At 39.7% G+C, this 16,486-nt stretch overlaps 2 protein-coding genes across 5 annotated transcripts in view; one reads left to right on the top strand and one right to left on the bottom strand.

Annotated features, from left to right (window-relative positions):
- LOC308187239 (uncharacterized protein) overlaps positions 1-16,486 on the top strand; it is a 94,325-nt gene that overhangs the window by 31,511 nt on the left and 46,328 nt on the right. The window lies entirely within an intron of this gene.
- LOC308187235 (nuclear pore complex protein Nup153-like) lies at positions 2,590-14,874 on the bottom strand. Of its 4 annotated transcripts, XR_013944544.1 has the most exons (8): positions 13,957-14,874; positions 11,582-11,830; positions 10,239-10,378; positions 10,031-10,156; positions 7,739-7,849; positions 7,563-7,601; positions 4,449-7,463; positions 2,590-3,348 (listed from the first exon to the last, which is right to left on the bottom strand). XR_013944544.1 is itself a non-coding variant. In XM_080609401.1 (7 exons), the coding sequence occupies exons 1-7, from the start codon at positions 14,150-14,152 to the stop codon at positions 7,447-7,449; spliced, it is 900 nt and encodes a 299-aa protein (XP_080465527.1). In that variant the 5' UTR covers positions 14,153-14,874; the 3' UTR covers positions 3,966-7,446. The 4 variants fall into 4 exon arrangements, 3 of the variants coding, with proteins under 3 accessions (XP_080465527.1, XP_080465525.1, XP_080465526.1); XM_080609401.1 differs by lacking the exon at positions 2,590-3,348 and having other exon boundaries at positions 3,966-7,485; XM_080609399.1 differs by lacking the exon at positions 2,590-3,348 and having other exon boundaries at positions 3,966-7,463.

Raw genomic sequence — 16,486 nt, 5'->3', positions numbered from 1 at the left:
AGTATCAAAAACTGAGTCATCGTTAGCAGACATGCAGAATGCTCTCTTCTACTACTCTTTTTCACACTCTTGGCCTGTATCTTTCTGTATGACTTAAATATGAAACCAAAAATTAAGCTTTTTTTTTTCTTTTTATACTTGGCACTCGTTTCAAGTATCATTCCTGTAGAAAAACTATACAAACCTTCACCAAAACATTACTTCTCCTCTTAGGACTCATTCATTCAATTGCTAACGAGAAATGTTATAGTTTGAAGAATCTCCAAGGTAAGAGAATTAAAAATTTCAAAATTACATAAGCAAAGTTCAGGTATTCAAACACAGGAAATCAATTGGAGCCTGCTCTGAAACCCACAAGAAAACAAAAACAATGCAAAAATAAAGCGGTATTGTTATAATTTACTATGATGCAATAAAACTGACACACTTAGCTAGTTACTTCAGTAAGCTCAGTGACAGCAATTAATTTAAGAGTCACTTACCTGTTCTTGTACAGCTCTTGATAAATAGTGTATTCCTCTTTCCCTTCTCATTTTGCCGCCTCCGCTACTCACTCCTGAAGACAGACCACTGGACGCAGCAGTACTGAATTTGTAGCTGGTCACATTGCTAGCACACGACAGTACAGAAGTTGGGGGAAACAAGAGAAAAAAAAATTACCAGCCAAATTTTTTTTTCAAGATATTAGAGCTGTTATTAGTCCTAGAATTGAAACCTGCTGATCAGAAAAAAACTAAAGCTGTCTCACAAGTTGCTAAACGCTGGTAAATACTTGATGTTCTAAATAGGAAAAACTTTATTAACAGCAGCAATGAAAAGGACATACATAAGTGCACCGTTCACATGGGAACAATGACTAAGCCAGAAGACCTGAAATAGAAGAGCTGATTTAGATTGTTATTTTCCAGTGCTTCCTTTAAATAGGACTGGTTCTCTGATTCTGCGATGCACGTGTATCTTTTGCAGGGATATAAAAGAACAGCTCACAAAAATACAGAAAGAGTGCACATATGCACACATACACATGGGAAACACTGCCAACAGCTCTGATAGAATAGGGATGCCTTAGACTTGTGTGGCAAGGTAATATGGCCTAAGCTTCAGAAGCAGCTCTGGCTTTCATGTGGCCATCAGCAGGAACAGCAGAGGTGTTTGGGTATGCCAACATTCCAGAAGTCTTTTCAGACATGAATACAGATCCCTTTTGTAAGGCATACAAAGGCGTTTTTCTGGTACTTAAAAAAGCCTAGCTCAAAACCAGAAAGATATCCTAATCCAAGAGCAAATGGGGAAAAAATAACCCAAACCAGAAGTGGAATAGGGAATAACTCTAACAAAAGTACTATGGCAAGAAAATGAAGTATGCCTGGAAAAACCGTGACATCAAAGCTTATCTTGCAGCCAATCAGTCAGTCAGTACAGAAGTGCATTAGATCGCACTGGAAGACACCAGGTCAAACTCCCACAATACTGAGGAGGAGAACTGGTCTAAACTTGTCAAATACTTGACAACAGCCTGCTTAGCACTGTAACTGCATAGAGGAAGACAGATCCCTAAGGCAGATGCTCAGACTTTTCTCTAATCCAAACTGTCAATCCATTAGAATTCTGAAAAAAAGTCTTACGTCAAAATAGATCTTCATTCAGACAACTATCGCTTGCCCATAATAGCCCATATTCCTCTTTCTGTTAACACCTGTGAGCTTCAAGGGGGCAAAGACAGTTGTCAGCCTTCAAGCAAGTCTAATCTACAATTGGACTCAGGATATAAAATATATATATATATACACACACACGCATAGATATATAGCATTGGTGGGCCAGAGATTTACTGAGTATTCCAACTCAACTGTCCAAAGGGACTCTTGCCAGCAGATCAGTGTGGTGCTCCTGCTCCAGAACATGGCACCCAACAGAGACCAGCATCACAAAAAACACTACCACCACTACCTACTCTACAAACAAAAGGTAGGGCACTGCAATAAACTTTGTGAACGAAATCAAAAGCAGTATGAGTTTGCTGTATCTCCTTCCTAAATGGAGAAGTAGAAAGGAGTTCTAGCAAAGACAATTTAGAACAGTTTGAAAAAAACATAATTACAACCCAGCACCTGATTGCACCTGTACCAGAACCTTAAAGCCAGTCGCTTCCACCCCTAAAAAGGTGGTTGTTGTGAAGTCCAACTTTTAGATGCCAAAACAAAGTGTTGAGTTCTTTCTGCAAGCCAAAGAATGCCCATGGTCACCTAAGAATTGCTTGGCAGATGAGCATAGAGTCAACAAAATTCCCTGCTACTGTTCTTTGAAAAGAGCGGCCCCCCTAAAAACCGAGTGCAAAGTCCCTTAACTCAAGCATTATTACCCAAAACACCATTTGCCCAGAAGGAAAAGCCATCAATATTATCTGGAGGATAACTCATTTGACCTAAACCAAGAAAGCAGTATAACACAAAGCAGTCTCCTCAAGAAGAAATTCAATTAATTCTGCTGGATTTTTTTTATTTTAGAGATGAGTTAGCATTTGGCCTCAAATGATCCTAAAGAACACATGGTCTTCATGTGAACTCAAAGCAGACAATTAACTTCATCATGAAAGGAGTATTAAAAAAAAGAATAATAAATCATAAATCTTCCTCCATGTTTTTGCTTAAAAAATAAAGAAAAAAACACATCAATAAACATCCTCCTGAACTGTAACTCACTTCCCCTACTTCACCTTCTAAAGAATGCTTCAGAAAGAATCATCCCATTAGGACAGAGCTTTCAAACTGCAAGCAATTAAATAGCTAAAACTAATAGCTTTTCCCCTAGGGAACATTAGGAGGGACAAATTATTTTGTTATAAGTAAACTGAGTTATAAACCATGAAATATCTGTCAAAGCAAAATTTGTAACGCTACAGATTTAGTTAAACTACAAAATGAGCCATATTTCCTGTAGAAGGAAAAAATTAGGCCTCCAATAGCAAAGATCCTTTCTGTGGATACAGCATTATAACGTGCCTCGTTTCCCATCTTCGTATCCTACTCAGAAGATAAACTTGGGATAAAAAGTGGTGTATCAGTACTTTTATTCTTGCTCATCTTCCTTCCTTTCATAAAAACAACAATTTTCTCAAAGTTATATTGATCTTCAAACACAATCCAGACTTTGCAGCTGCCTCAAAATACAAAATTTTCATTGGATTTCCCATTCCTTTTACTGAGAACTGTCACCACCTTTCAGGTGCAGACCATACTGAAAAAGGAGATGTCTTTCTTCCTTCAAGTAAGTTTTAAATTAATAGATGTCATACCTTTCAGATGGTTCTGCTCGCTGTTCTGCAGGCAAAGTCTTCTCTCTCATCCCCTGCAAGTTAAGTTTAGTTCAAGACTTAGCTGAATATGTACAGAATACACAAAGTACCAACAACCACTTCATGTGGTTTTTTGTGGTTTTTATTTTATTTATTTATTTTTAATTTTATAGCACTGAATACACCTCACCTACTTAACGTTGTTCCCTAATTCAGCATTGTGGGTACAGTTCAGTTAAATTTTGGGGCTAAAGTAAGCACACTGGTTCACTCAGCATTGAGGACAAACTGATAGAACACTAAATCAAATTTGTCAAATCCTCTAACAAAGAAAGTAATTATTTTAAACAAAATGACAAAAATTGTGTGTGGGGGGGAGAGTTTTCATCAAAACTTGTGTTTACCAACCCCGTAAAAGGGACATACTTTTCTGTTTTCTGTCATTTATGAACAAACAAGGAAAAAAAAAACCTCTACCCCCCTAAAAACTAAGCAGTTGCTGCTACATTCATTTTAGAACTTTACCAAATGGAGATTGTGCTGGCTAAACAATACAGAGATTGAAAGAGTTAAAAGCAATAAGCAACCAGTATTACTGTCCACTTTGATTTCCAGCCTAAGAAGCCCATACACTTAACACGTGGTCATTTGTACACTCAGACTGATACTGGAAACACAGATGTTTTCGCAGAAAGAGATGCCCATTTAATTTTATGGAAAATTTATCAGACTCCATCTACTCCAAAGCAATCAAAACCGATAACTCAGCACATTGTCAGAACTCTCACTTGGAGCACATAGCTCACCTGGAATAGTTTACACAGAACACGAGCATGTTTCATCAGTGACAGCTTTGTGTACATGAGAATATAAAAGGAAAACATTTCTGTCTTTTAATATTCTTTCACTGAGAACAGGATGACTCAATAGCACATCATGACATCGTGAAAACAACCACAAGACACTGAGTGTTCCAAAAACAGAATTAAATCCATAAAAGCTCAATCTATTTCACAATGGTTCCCACTGCCTTAAAGCTCGCCTCAAACATACTATCAGTACTTTTTGCAAAGATAGGATAACAATTGGTTTGAGAAACATTCCAAGACTGGAAAAAAAAAACAGGCACATAAGGACTCAAAAATGTACTCACTTGGTACTTTGTGTCTACTCTCTGGCAAATTTTGCTGGACTGAGTAGTTGAAGTCGGTGATGGTTCAGAATACCGCGTATAACGCATCGGTTGACGGTTTACCGTTGGTGTCACAAGTCTCTTAACAGGTGGAGGCTGGAATGCATTCTGGGATTCCAGCTTTGAAAGGGAAACAGCAATCAATTTATCCTTACGTCCACCCAAATTAATTCCAATATTTATTGATGAAAACAAATTACAGAACTATAAACCTCCCCCCATCGGTCTTGGCACTCAGTGAATACAATTTGAAAATTCTGAAGACCGTTCAACTTGTAGAGGGAAATCACCAGAAAACCAGTAACGAAATCCATAAAGCTATATATAAGTAGCCAAAGTCTGACTGAATTCCATTTCAAAATTTGGCAGTTAGCTTCATAGACAAAATAATTCATGCTACCATAATTAAAATAACCCATGTTCCTAGAATATGCTCCTATCTTTTCCTCTGCCCACACTGTGATTTTTTTTTTTTAGTAGCTTAATTCATTAATTTAACATTTGAAGTGTTAAGCAACTAATTATACAGGCTTCTGGGCTTCACATTCCCTACATTTTCCCTCTTCAAAGTTACACAAACAATAGAACACACTCAAAAAAACCAACTTGTCAGTCTTACAATAATCTCATTCATTAAAATATGATCCAATGCTTTACATGTGCATTAGATGCACTTCAAGTAGTGGGTTTGACTTCCCTTTTCAAAGCATTTTCACAGACCAGAGTTAATTTTTAACACAGACCACTGCGTGTTCTGCAAAACTGACTTAACTGAACTGTCAGACAGAAAACAAACCCTAAAGGCTACAAGATTTACCGATGGCTCCGCCTGCGGTCTTAAGGATCAGAAAATACAGTCTTAGGAAGCATGCTATTGTTCAAATCAATACCAACAGGAAATTTTTGTTTACGCTGCAGCTTTAATTTCACAGTATCTCCCAGCTCTTAGTAATAGGATTCACACTCTCTCTAAAGTATATAAAAATACATCTTTCTAAAAAATATTACATTCAGTTTGAAACCTTGAATAAGACATGTTTTATGTAAGTTCACAAATCTACTTCGAGTGAACGACGGTTCATTGCTGGTTTTAAAGGTAAAAAAGAAAAATATTAATTCCCCCAGTTAGGCATTCAATACACCAAGAGCTATTCTGCCTGGTACAGTTCCTTGAAATAAGAAAAATACCACATCACTGCTACCCACTGCAGAAGTTTAGCCCGAGTGCACAAGTGTTCCGTCAACCGCATGTTCACTTTAGCAGGAAAACACACGATCGTCTCCTCAGCAAATAATTGCTTCTCATCACGGGCTACCCTTCTCCCGCCACCATTATGAATTCTAGTATTATGAATAGACAATCTATCTCCTTTCACCCACTGACAGCTGCGTGCAACATTCATTTAGTGGCTGACAATTTCAGGCTCTCTGTTGCAAATCTGGCAGATCTTTCTTAATGCCTTATCACAGGTGTATTGCTATAATATAACTGAGAATTCACACCAGATTTGGTTTTAGTTATTTGGATAATATTTATGATATACTTCACTTCTCCATGCCCTTGTAATTTGGCAGATGGTGAAAAGATGGTCCAGGAAATCTGAGATGTTTGTAAACTCTGAAGTGATTGTAAACTTAATTATACATCCATCCAATCAAGGAATTAGCACAGAAACTTCTTGAGACACTGTCCCTTTTCTCATTAGAACAGAAGATGAAAAGTTTGCACATCTTGTTATTTCCTTCAGTCACCTGATCTTCAAGTGGTCATTTAAGGGTTTTGTAATTTAATAAGCCCAAGGATACCCCTAACTAAAGTCGTCAAAAAAAGATGACTAGTTTTCATTTTTTAAAGAAAATGAAAGGAAATCATGCTTTACCACACCATTCTCACCAGTTCTGTGCTACCTCCAAATAGGAATTTAGGAGCGTAAGATTTATAGCGTCGGAAAAGAAAAAGAAAAAAAAAAACCTCTACCCCCCTAAAAACTAAGCAGTTGCTGCTACATTCATTTTAGAACTTTACCAAATGGAGATTGTGCTGGCTAAACAATACAGAGATTGAAAGAGTTAAAAGCAATAAGCAACCAGTATTACTGTCCACTTTGATTTCCAGCCTAAGAAGCCCATACACTTAACAAGTGGTCATTTGTACACTCAGACTGATACTGGAAACACAGATGTTTTCGCAGAAAGAGATGCCCATTTAATTTTATGGAAAATTTATCAGACTCCAACGATGGTTCATCGCTGGTTTTAAAGGTAAAAATGAAAAATATTAATTCCCCCAGTTAGGCATTTAATACACCAAGAGCTATTGTGCCTGGTACAGTTTTGCAATTTAATGATACCCCTAACTAAAGTCATCAAAAAAAGATGACTAGTTTTCATTTTTTAAAGAAAATGAAAGGAAATCATGCTTTACCACAGCATTCTCACCAGTTCTGTGCTACCTCCAAATAGGAATTTAGGAGCGTAAGATTTATAGCGTCGGAAATTAACAATTTTCCTCCTCTTTACTTTGAATGGTGATAAAAAGCACAAAAACTAGTTTTCTGTGCCCGAATGAACACGGAAGTCTGTACAAAGTCTATATGACCACTCAGTCAGTATTTTTCTATTTGTGATCATTTCTTCAAGAGCAAACTTGCCTCAACAGGAATTTTAATATGCAGCTTCACCCCAAGTTGGGGGACAAGATAAAACGACTTGGTGTGTTCTAGAGTTGGTGCTCTCAACTTACAAAGATAACATAATTCTTAACCTGAGTAATCTTCACAGCCCATCATCTACTGTGGATACATGCCAATATTAACTTGATTTGATGTCTATGTTGTCACTGAGGTTTGAGAAAATTTTTCTAATAGTGATAAAGCATTGAAAAAGTTATCTACCTCAGCTAAAGACATTATTGGTTCTTACCTTTCTTCGTTTGGACTGGAAGTCAGTAATATCCGGTTTATCTATGTCCGGAGGCTGAGGAAAAAACAAAGCATAACTATTAGAGGGCAATTTTTTTCTCCTGAGAGAGAGGGTTCCCTGCAACAAAAATGTGGGGGTTCATGGTCAACTTACACAACACAGCAGCAAAACAGATGCCATTCTTTTAGCATCCTGTTGAAAAAACAGCGCAATAAATTAAACCGGCCACAACGTAAGGAAGAATAGTTTTATCTTTATCCTTTGATGGCACATTTACTAAGTTTTATAAACACATGAAGCAAAAACAGATTAAAAGAAGTGCTATTTACCAACAAAGGGCTTGACAGCTTCTCCATTGCCTCCAAGATGCGCCGTGCTGAGGTACTTAACGTAGCGCGGGACCACACAGTTTCTTGTCTAGCTTTCGCTCTCCTTTGTGCCTGAAAAATTAGCATTTTAAGTGTTACAATGGTCAATTCTGAGCTAAAGAGGCATGTATTTTACGTCCCAAGGCTACACTGATGATACAATCAATATATTCTGATGACAGAGAAAAATGCAGTCACTGGGAGTTCAAGCCATAAAGAAGAGAATACATTCGGAGTTTAATGAAGTTTACCTTGGGCCTCAGTGCATCTTGCACGTGCTTGTTGCACGAGCAATAAAAGAACTCCGTACTTGTAAAAGGTCAAGACGGATGATGCTAGGACTGCTAAGGCCTCCGAAGCAGTAATCAGGGAAACAGAACTCAAGAAAAGGCTTGTGGTACAGAAAGCATTTTCAGTAACAACACAGACCTCAGAGTTTCACGATGGTCTAAGTGTACCATCTTAAAATCAGTGTATACAATCATAACCAGGAACTAGTTTTACTTCTCTCTTGCTTCCTCCCTTCCCCCAAGATTAAAGTTGGCTGCAAATCTTTGTCTTAAAAGATAAAGGTCTGATTTAAACTGTAACAGATCTAAACATTACACTGAAAAAGTAAACTGTTTATTTGCACCACCCAACTTCAAATATCAGTCGAAAACTTCCTTTGGTGTGACTTTTTTTCTTCCCAGGTTAAACCCCTCATATAACCACACTGTGCTTATCACACGATGTGAAGACAGGAAGCAGACCACGCAGCATGTAAAAACACAAGTGAGACTCACAGAACCACAGAATGGTTAAGGTTGGAAATGACCTCTAGAGATCGCCTGGTCTACCCCCCCGCTCGAGCAGGGCCACCCCGAGCAGGTTGCCCAGGAACATGTCAAGTCAGCTCTTGAAGACCTCCAAAGAGGGAGACTCCACAGCCTCTCTGGGCAACCCGTGCCAGGGCTCCATCACCCGCACAGTGCAAAAGCATTTCCTGATGCTCAGACAGAGCCTCACGTTTCAGTTTGTGCCTGTTGCCTCTTGACCTGGCACTGGGCACCGCTGAAAACACAATGGCTCTCTATGCTCTTTGCACCATCCATTCAGGTATTTATATACACCAATAAGATCCCCCCAAACCTCCTCTCCTCCATGCTAAACAGGCCCAGCAGTCCCTGCCTCTCCTCAGAGGAGAGGTGCTCCCAGTCCCTTGATCTTCTTGGTGGCCCTTCGCTGGACTCTCTAGTACCTTGCTGTCATTCACAGCAAGCAGCAAGAAGCAAGCTACTCTCTCCTTTAAAAGCCTAGTATTTTGGTTCCTCTTTTTACCATAATGCAGTAATATTGTAAAAAACAAAAATAGCCGACCAAAGAGGGTTCCCAGCTTTGCACCACAAGGTTTCAAGGTTTCCCGTAAGTGAGGTACTTGTACTGCCCTTTTTCCGTTGCACAAATGGACTGTCAGAACAGAGCCAGCAAACCCGCGTTTTCATTTTCTTCAAATTCCTTTTGATTTATCGATAAAAGTCACTTTCATTTAAATACATTCCTACCAAACCTGATTTGACTTTCCTTTTCGATTCAGCTCTAGCTAATCAGAGTTGTCAGCAGTTTTTATTTGCTATTTCCAAGAACTCTTGGGGGCAAATAACTCTCTCCAAGAACTATATGAATCGTTCAAAACAGAAAGCATGTTACTGCTTATCTTGGGACTGCATTTAGTCCTGCATGCCTCTGTGTACCAGAAGAACAAAGGATCAGCAAAGTTGATTTTAGATATTTTCAAAGACTGCAGGTTTATACAACATATCCATAGCATGAATGTAGGCATGCTTGGAAAAGAAGATCCACAGATAAATATTAGCCAGGTTTATCTACTGTAGCTTTTGCTACCATAAACACAAGTTTTCAAAGTTATGCTGTCATTGGCTTTTTTGCATCAAGTTATTTTAACGTAATGTAGTCAGAGGCAGACAATGGCACTTAAATGGAATTTTTTGAAAGACCTAACAACAGAGGAAACCCCAACTACCAACAACTAGCCCAAACTGTCATTCTTGTTCTTTCTGACAAGTATTACCTGTGGTAAAAACTGTCATTAAAGAATTTAAACAGAAATCAATCTCAGACGTCTATTTTTGTAGACCAAGAGGGCAGAAGAGCAACTGTTACCACATATTCAGCTCCCTGCTCAAAGCTCCTTTGGCAGTGCTGCTTTTTTTATTTCCATCACTATTTCCCACTACACTACTTTTCTCATACCTGATAAGGTTCCGTCTTTGGCTGCCTTGATCTTACAGCTGCACCACCGGCATAGGCCGTCTTTCCGGGGTAAAATGGAGAAAACCCAAGCTGGTTTTGCTTAAAAACAGACGTGCTTCCACGTACCTACGGAAACACAGTATGAGAAGTGGATAGAAAAGCAGGTACACATTCAAACTGATTAAAAGAAATACTGTGCAGTACTTACAGGACACAGTCCTCCAAAAACAAATAAACTGAATGCAGGTTTCTTAGAGCTAGCTGCAGAATGCTGCGAGAGGGAATGAGTTCTTTCATCTTGTGTGGGCCAGAGCAGTGACGATGAAGTATTTTTTAAAACTGCAACATCTGCCAAAATGACGTATGCTAGATGTAAATGCCTCTCGTACGTACAGAACTTTAACAATAAAGATCACACTAATTCAAGTTCTTCAATACAGAAAAATAAGCATGACTTCAGCTTCTTTAAATAGATCAACTTCACGTACAGACTGAAAACCAAGTATCACCTACAAACTTGAAAACTGTTCACAGAGCTGCAAGTAGTTTTCACCAATCTTACCAAGTTAATACTGTGCTTCCAATGCAGATTTTTTTTTCCTTCAGGCTAAGATAAAAGAGGACCGCATAAACATCAGTGCATTTGTACGGACAAAGCTTTTTTCTGTGTTGGTAAAAGGCTGGAGGCCAGCACAGATCATAATCGCACAGGTTTTAAACCTGGAAGATTCCCCAAAGGCTGCTCTAAGAGTTAACGATCTTCTGCCCATGTATGTTTTACGAAGACACACCAGAAAGTTCTAGTGCACTCAGGTTATATTGCTAAAGCCCAGCAACTCTACTCTCAGCTGTACAAAAGTTCTCTGGAAAACCTGCTGAGCACACGTCAGTCCCTGTCTATATGGGGGACTAGAAAAAGCTGCAAACCTGCTGTTCGCCCTTTCAGCGAGAAGACCTACGTACCAACCTACATCGACACGATGCTTATTTTTTATTTTAAAATGGTGTGCTTTCCTCAATGAATTTGGCAAAAGACATGAAAGTATTGACAGCTGAAGCCTTCTACCAAGAAAGGTCAAAAAACAGCCTATAGCTTATGACAGAGTAGTTTCTTTATCTTCTCTTGCTGAAACACAGGAAAACATCTCGTGTTCCTATTTGTCACCTGCACTTATTCACATTTAACCAGCTGTCTGTTAGATATTCTGAGTCACTCTTCCTTCTAGACAATCAGCCTAGTTGTCAAGCTACGGCAAGTCAGCCTGATTTCCTACCGTCCCAGTTCAAAATTTACATATAACCTAGCTGAATGTGTATATTTCAGCATTGACTCTTTCTAACATCAGGGTATCATAAACGTATTCCAAAGCACGCTTCTATTAAAAAGGTGATAGGATTATATACTTCTAAAACACTAAAAATTCAATTTAATTCTCGCATCCAAAGTTGACATTCACCTATTTTATTTACTAAGGTGATGTGGAATATTAAAGAACGCAAGGTACTTCACATTAAAAAAAAAGTCAATTAAACAGAGAACACAAAAATCACCTTCATCAGATGCTCTAGAGGAGGAATCACTGGTTGTTGAGATGTTATCATCGTCTTGTTGAGAGGTAGAATCTTCTATTTCTTTTATCAAGGACAGCCTAGGACTGCCAATGCCAAATACAGAAGATGTCGAGGGCTGACAAGGTGGGACAGGAGAATCCAGCATGGTATAATTCAGACGGCTCCGATGAAGAGAGGGCCTTGTTAACACAACTGGGAAGTTCAGTGCTGATCTACTTGTGGATGGTTCTAGACAAGAACAGGGAGATAATTAGCTTTGCTATAGACAAGCTCACAGAAGCCAAAACCTGTTTCCTATCGACAGCCATGCTATTGCCAAGTTCTAAGCGCAAAAAGAGAGAAGCCAAATTTAACTTCTTCCTCACCCAGATACGGTTGCATCTAACTGTCTGGCTACAACAACAACACTGCTTGCGATACACAGTATTAATGTTGCATCCAGAAGTAGTTAACTATGAGGTTTTACAACACCACATTCTGACCCCGTGCTCAAATGCTCTAACGCTGACTTGGCCGTTCACTAAATCAAACATATATACTCCTTCTCCCATGTACAGCTTGCAATAAGCTTTACAAAATTTGAGATTACACGGTAAATTACAGATAACACTGCAGCTTCCATAATATTGGAACAAAGGTTACATTAATCTGAATACACAACATGAAAATGAACGTTTGCAGTACTTTTTTCCCAAGTTCTTCCATATCAGCTCACGTTAGAGGCAAAACATCATCTCCTACCCATTAACTATTGGGATTTTGACCCAAGGGACAAGGATGTTGACCCAAGTAACCAGACGAGCATTTTTCCCTCTTGAAGCAAAGGGTCTGCAAACAATGCTAGTGGCCTGGAATAGGTGGCCTTGAAGTCTATCTTGCTAAATGAATGGAACTATTCATGGGTATTTTGCCTGATGAAAGCCTACTGTCTCTCCCAGGAATCTGGGCAATTCAAATGACTTTGAGCCACTATCCTCTTGATACTTGAACTGAAGCTTAAACTAGTTAGTTCAATCTTCATAACCACTGCAGTACCACTAATTAGCTCTCCAAACCATGAGCAGATTTTTAGGACAGCACCGTTTGAGATACAGAAAGGTATTCAGGCGGAAGGCCACCCAATATAGGCTCCAGCACACTGATACCTCAGAACTGAAGAAACACATTGGTTTCAAAATGTAGTAATAATTAAAAAAAAAAATCTTATTCTTAAGCATAGTAAGCGACACCCACGGACAGCAACATAAGCTGCAAAAGGTTCCAGGGTGTCCACCTGCTCCTGATCTCCTGGAGTTAGCAAGCTTGCAGTGCAGCTGTTCTTACTGAAAGCTCCTTTCACGCAGTTACATAGGAAAGCCAACATGTGTTCCTCAGTCACGAAGACCTTCTCTATTCTTTTCTCCAAACTCATTCCCAAGCTACAGCTACACAGAAAGCCATCAATCTCCTTGTTTACAATTAGATGAGATTGGAGGCAAAGATATTTCCTCCTTATTTTTTGATTCTGCCAACAACAGAAGCAACTGACTTTCCACATTATCTATGGTTACCTACGCACGCTCAGACAAAACTTCTTTACTTATTAAAAGCTGACTTCCCCAAAACAGCTAATTTAAGAGAAACTCAAATAAGAATAGATGCAAATTTATACAACAGGACTACAGGAACAGTGAGAGGCACTGGATATAAGACAAATTAATCTTTCATGAGGTAAAGGAGTTGCAAACCTCGTTGCCAACGGTCCAAATACCTTCTCAAAGACACCCCCTCCCCCCGCGTAGACCTTAAAGTTATTGAATATTTTAAGGATAATAATCTCATAAACCACATCCGTGCACAAGTTCCCCAGTTCACCATCAAGTTAACGAGGAACTTTACTAAATTGATCAAAGCCCAAAACAAAAAAAAAAACAAAACAAAACAAACAAAGTCGGGACACGAGACGGAATTTTCCTCTGCCATTCTAGCATCTAGTCTTTTGTTTCGAAGACTGCAAAACAAATTAATTTTTTTAATTGCCTTAGGCAATTAGACAGATTTTCATTCCATATCTTTTAAAAGATGGAAAATGCAACCCAGCACACTTGCAAATGACTTATTTTCAGCATTTAGCACCTGGCTAATAGAGTACCTAAAGTTAACTGATGCCTTCCAAGAGCATAAGATGTATGCTTCGTAACTGTGTATACAGTTTAAAGCTAAGACGGTTTCACAAACAGTTGTTTTGACTTTTTTTGTTTTTTTTTTCATTCTGTCAAAACCCTCATTCCAATTTCCTTTTGAAATTCAGATTCAAAACTAGAAATCTGTGAATAAATACAGATGGCCAGAATTCCAAATGATTTTTCACATACCTCGTCTACTAATTCCTGCTGGTTCAGGCGTGAATCTCTCATCGATTATGGTATCTTCATCTGAATAATCGTGGTGATAGTTTACCGGAGTCTCCTCCTGGTTTGCAGATTCATTTCTGTCTACACACTCCTCCTCACGCTTATTGAAATACTTCTGCAGCCAGGCCGGTACAATATTTTTCACCGTTTCTGTCATTCTGCTAATTATTCCCTGCTTGAAAGAAAAAACACTTGTTTAATTACAGAAACGCAGTCAACAGCATATGCTGCGATACCACCTTCCACGGACCTTGAAGACAGATATTATACAGCAAATATTCAGAAGACGACGACGAGGTTGATCCCTGGCATAGGATCGCTACACTTCTGGTAAACCTAAAATTCACCTAAGATTGATTTACAACTACCTATCACTTTCTGCACTTCCAAGTGACCTTGGCAAGGTTCAAAGTTTTGAAACCTCTGCCAAAATTCACCAGCAGGTCGTCAATCTGCAAGGCTATCAGGAAACTCTACGCCTGAACAGCTCCTGACCTACAGACTTGTTCCAGGACTCTTCCTCTTCGCACCCTCCCGTGAAAACCAACTAAACCAGAAGTTCAGCAATTATCTACTGCGACAGTCAGGACCATACTACCCATTAAAATCAGTGAATCTAAATATTTTCAATTTTAGTAATGCTGAATTGCAGTGACTATACGCACAAAAAACAGTTCTGCTCTCAACAGTCAGGCTAACCCAGAAGATGTCCTGGAAGAAACACAGCTATAGCTATAGCACCAGCACCTCCTCTTGCAAGAGCCTTCTAAAGCTGTTGCTGTATTTTGTAGAAGACTGACTCTGCGGCATACATCGGGTACGATCGGAGAATTCCCACCTGACCGAAAGCCCCAGGAACTACGGTTAAATAAAAGATAAATTAATATAAATGAATAAATTAATAATAAAAATTAATAATAAAAATTAATATCCAGAAAGCTGACAATCATGAGCTAGGCATCCTGCTAATCATCCCTCCTGCAGGCAGGGGGAAAAAAAAAAGGTAAATTAGATCCAGGACTAGTTCCCAGGAACTTTGAAGCTGCTAACTATACTGTCTACAGTGCCCAGGCACCTTCAGAGCTTAATGGTAAGAGACAGAGGGTTTGGTGGGCTGTAATTACGATCACAAGCACACAAAACACATCTATTTAAGTATTTCTAAGAATCGACTTATCGACTAAAGTTGTAGGGGGAAGGATGAGAAAAACAGCGGGGTAGGGATCAGAACCAGAGGTATAACCTCACAAAATCGCATCGGTCGCTTTCGTGCCTCCCCAACTGCATCACTGAGAGACAATTAACATTAAGCCACAGAACCTTCTGCAGAGTGGACATGATATTGAAGATAAACTGAAATTAATTGACAAATGCTCTAAGCAAGCTATCTGCTCAAAGCTCGTCCTTTTACGTTATGAACATTTGCACGATTCGTCTGGTTACAAAGCTAACTGCTATAATAAATGCACACATGTAACACCTATCAGTTTGTCTATTTATCAAATCATTAAAATTCTTCCCCGATAAGTTACTGTTAATTTGATCTGCGCTGGATGTGCAGCAGCCATTCTCTGTGCAGAATCCCCCAGATATCCCCACGCACGTGTTTGCTCTGGCACACTCTTTAAATAAACCTACTGGAAAACACGCAGAGATAACAGACAATGGAAAAGTTAGAAAACCATCTCCACTGATTATTTTCAATCCACGTGTAAGGTTTATCAGTTAGCTACACAGTGTCGGCACACGCAAGCTATGGCACTTTCAACATTAATGCACTGTTCAAGCCAGAGGTTTCAACGGTTGCTCTGTAAGCGTGGGGAATGTTTGCATTGCCCTTCCAGGCCAGCTTTAGATGGACAAGATTGATTGTCAATATGTGGTATAAGGGACTTGGCATTTCTGCAAGTGATAAAAACCTAATTGAGCAGCTATCCATGCGTAGCGCTCCCTTGGTTTTGCATATGATAATCAATCCCCTCAGCTACGTTGCTCATTTAATAGCGGAGAGGTTTTGGCTGAACAAACATGTGCAGAGGGCATCTCCAGAGCATCTCTCTGGGCGTCCTGACATTTCTTAGCAAAGAGCTGCTGGGAGGGATCTCGGCGCGTCCCCCCTCCAGCACGGGGATTTTCACACCCCGAATTGACGGACCGCTTTCACCGTCAACCTGCTGTACCCTACAGCACAAACGAGAAGCAAAGCCTGGCAGGTAACGTTCAGAGAATTGATGATGGGCTGAGGAGGGGTGCAGGGAGCGGGGAAAGCCCTGGGGGTGGCACTGGGGGTCCTGAGGGCAGCGGGCTGGGGGTGAAGGGGAGGGGGAGGAGGGGGGTAATGGGCTGGGTAGAGGGGTAAGGGGGTAAGTAAGGGGCTGAGGGGGTAACTGAGGGGGTTAGGAAGGGGCTGAGGGGGTAACTGAGGGGGTTAGGAAGGGGCTGAGGGGGTAACTAAGGGGGTAACTAAGCCGTTGAGGGGGTAACTAAGGGG

Source organism: Anser brachyrhynchus, assembly GCF_964034855.1.
Source record: "Anser brachyrhynchus genome assembly, contig: SCAFFOLD_187, whole genome shotgun sequence".
Taxonomy (NCBI): Eukaryota; Metazoa; Chordata; class Aves; order Anseriformes; family Anatidae; genus Anser; species Anser brachyrhynchus.
Note: the sequence above shows the minus strand (reverse complement) of the source record. Positions and strands in the feature narration are given on the sequence as shown.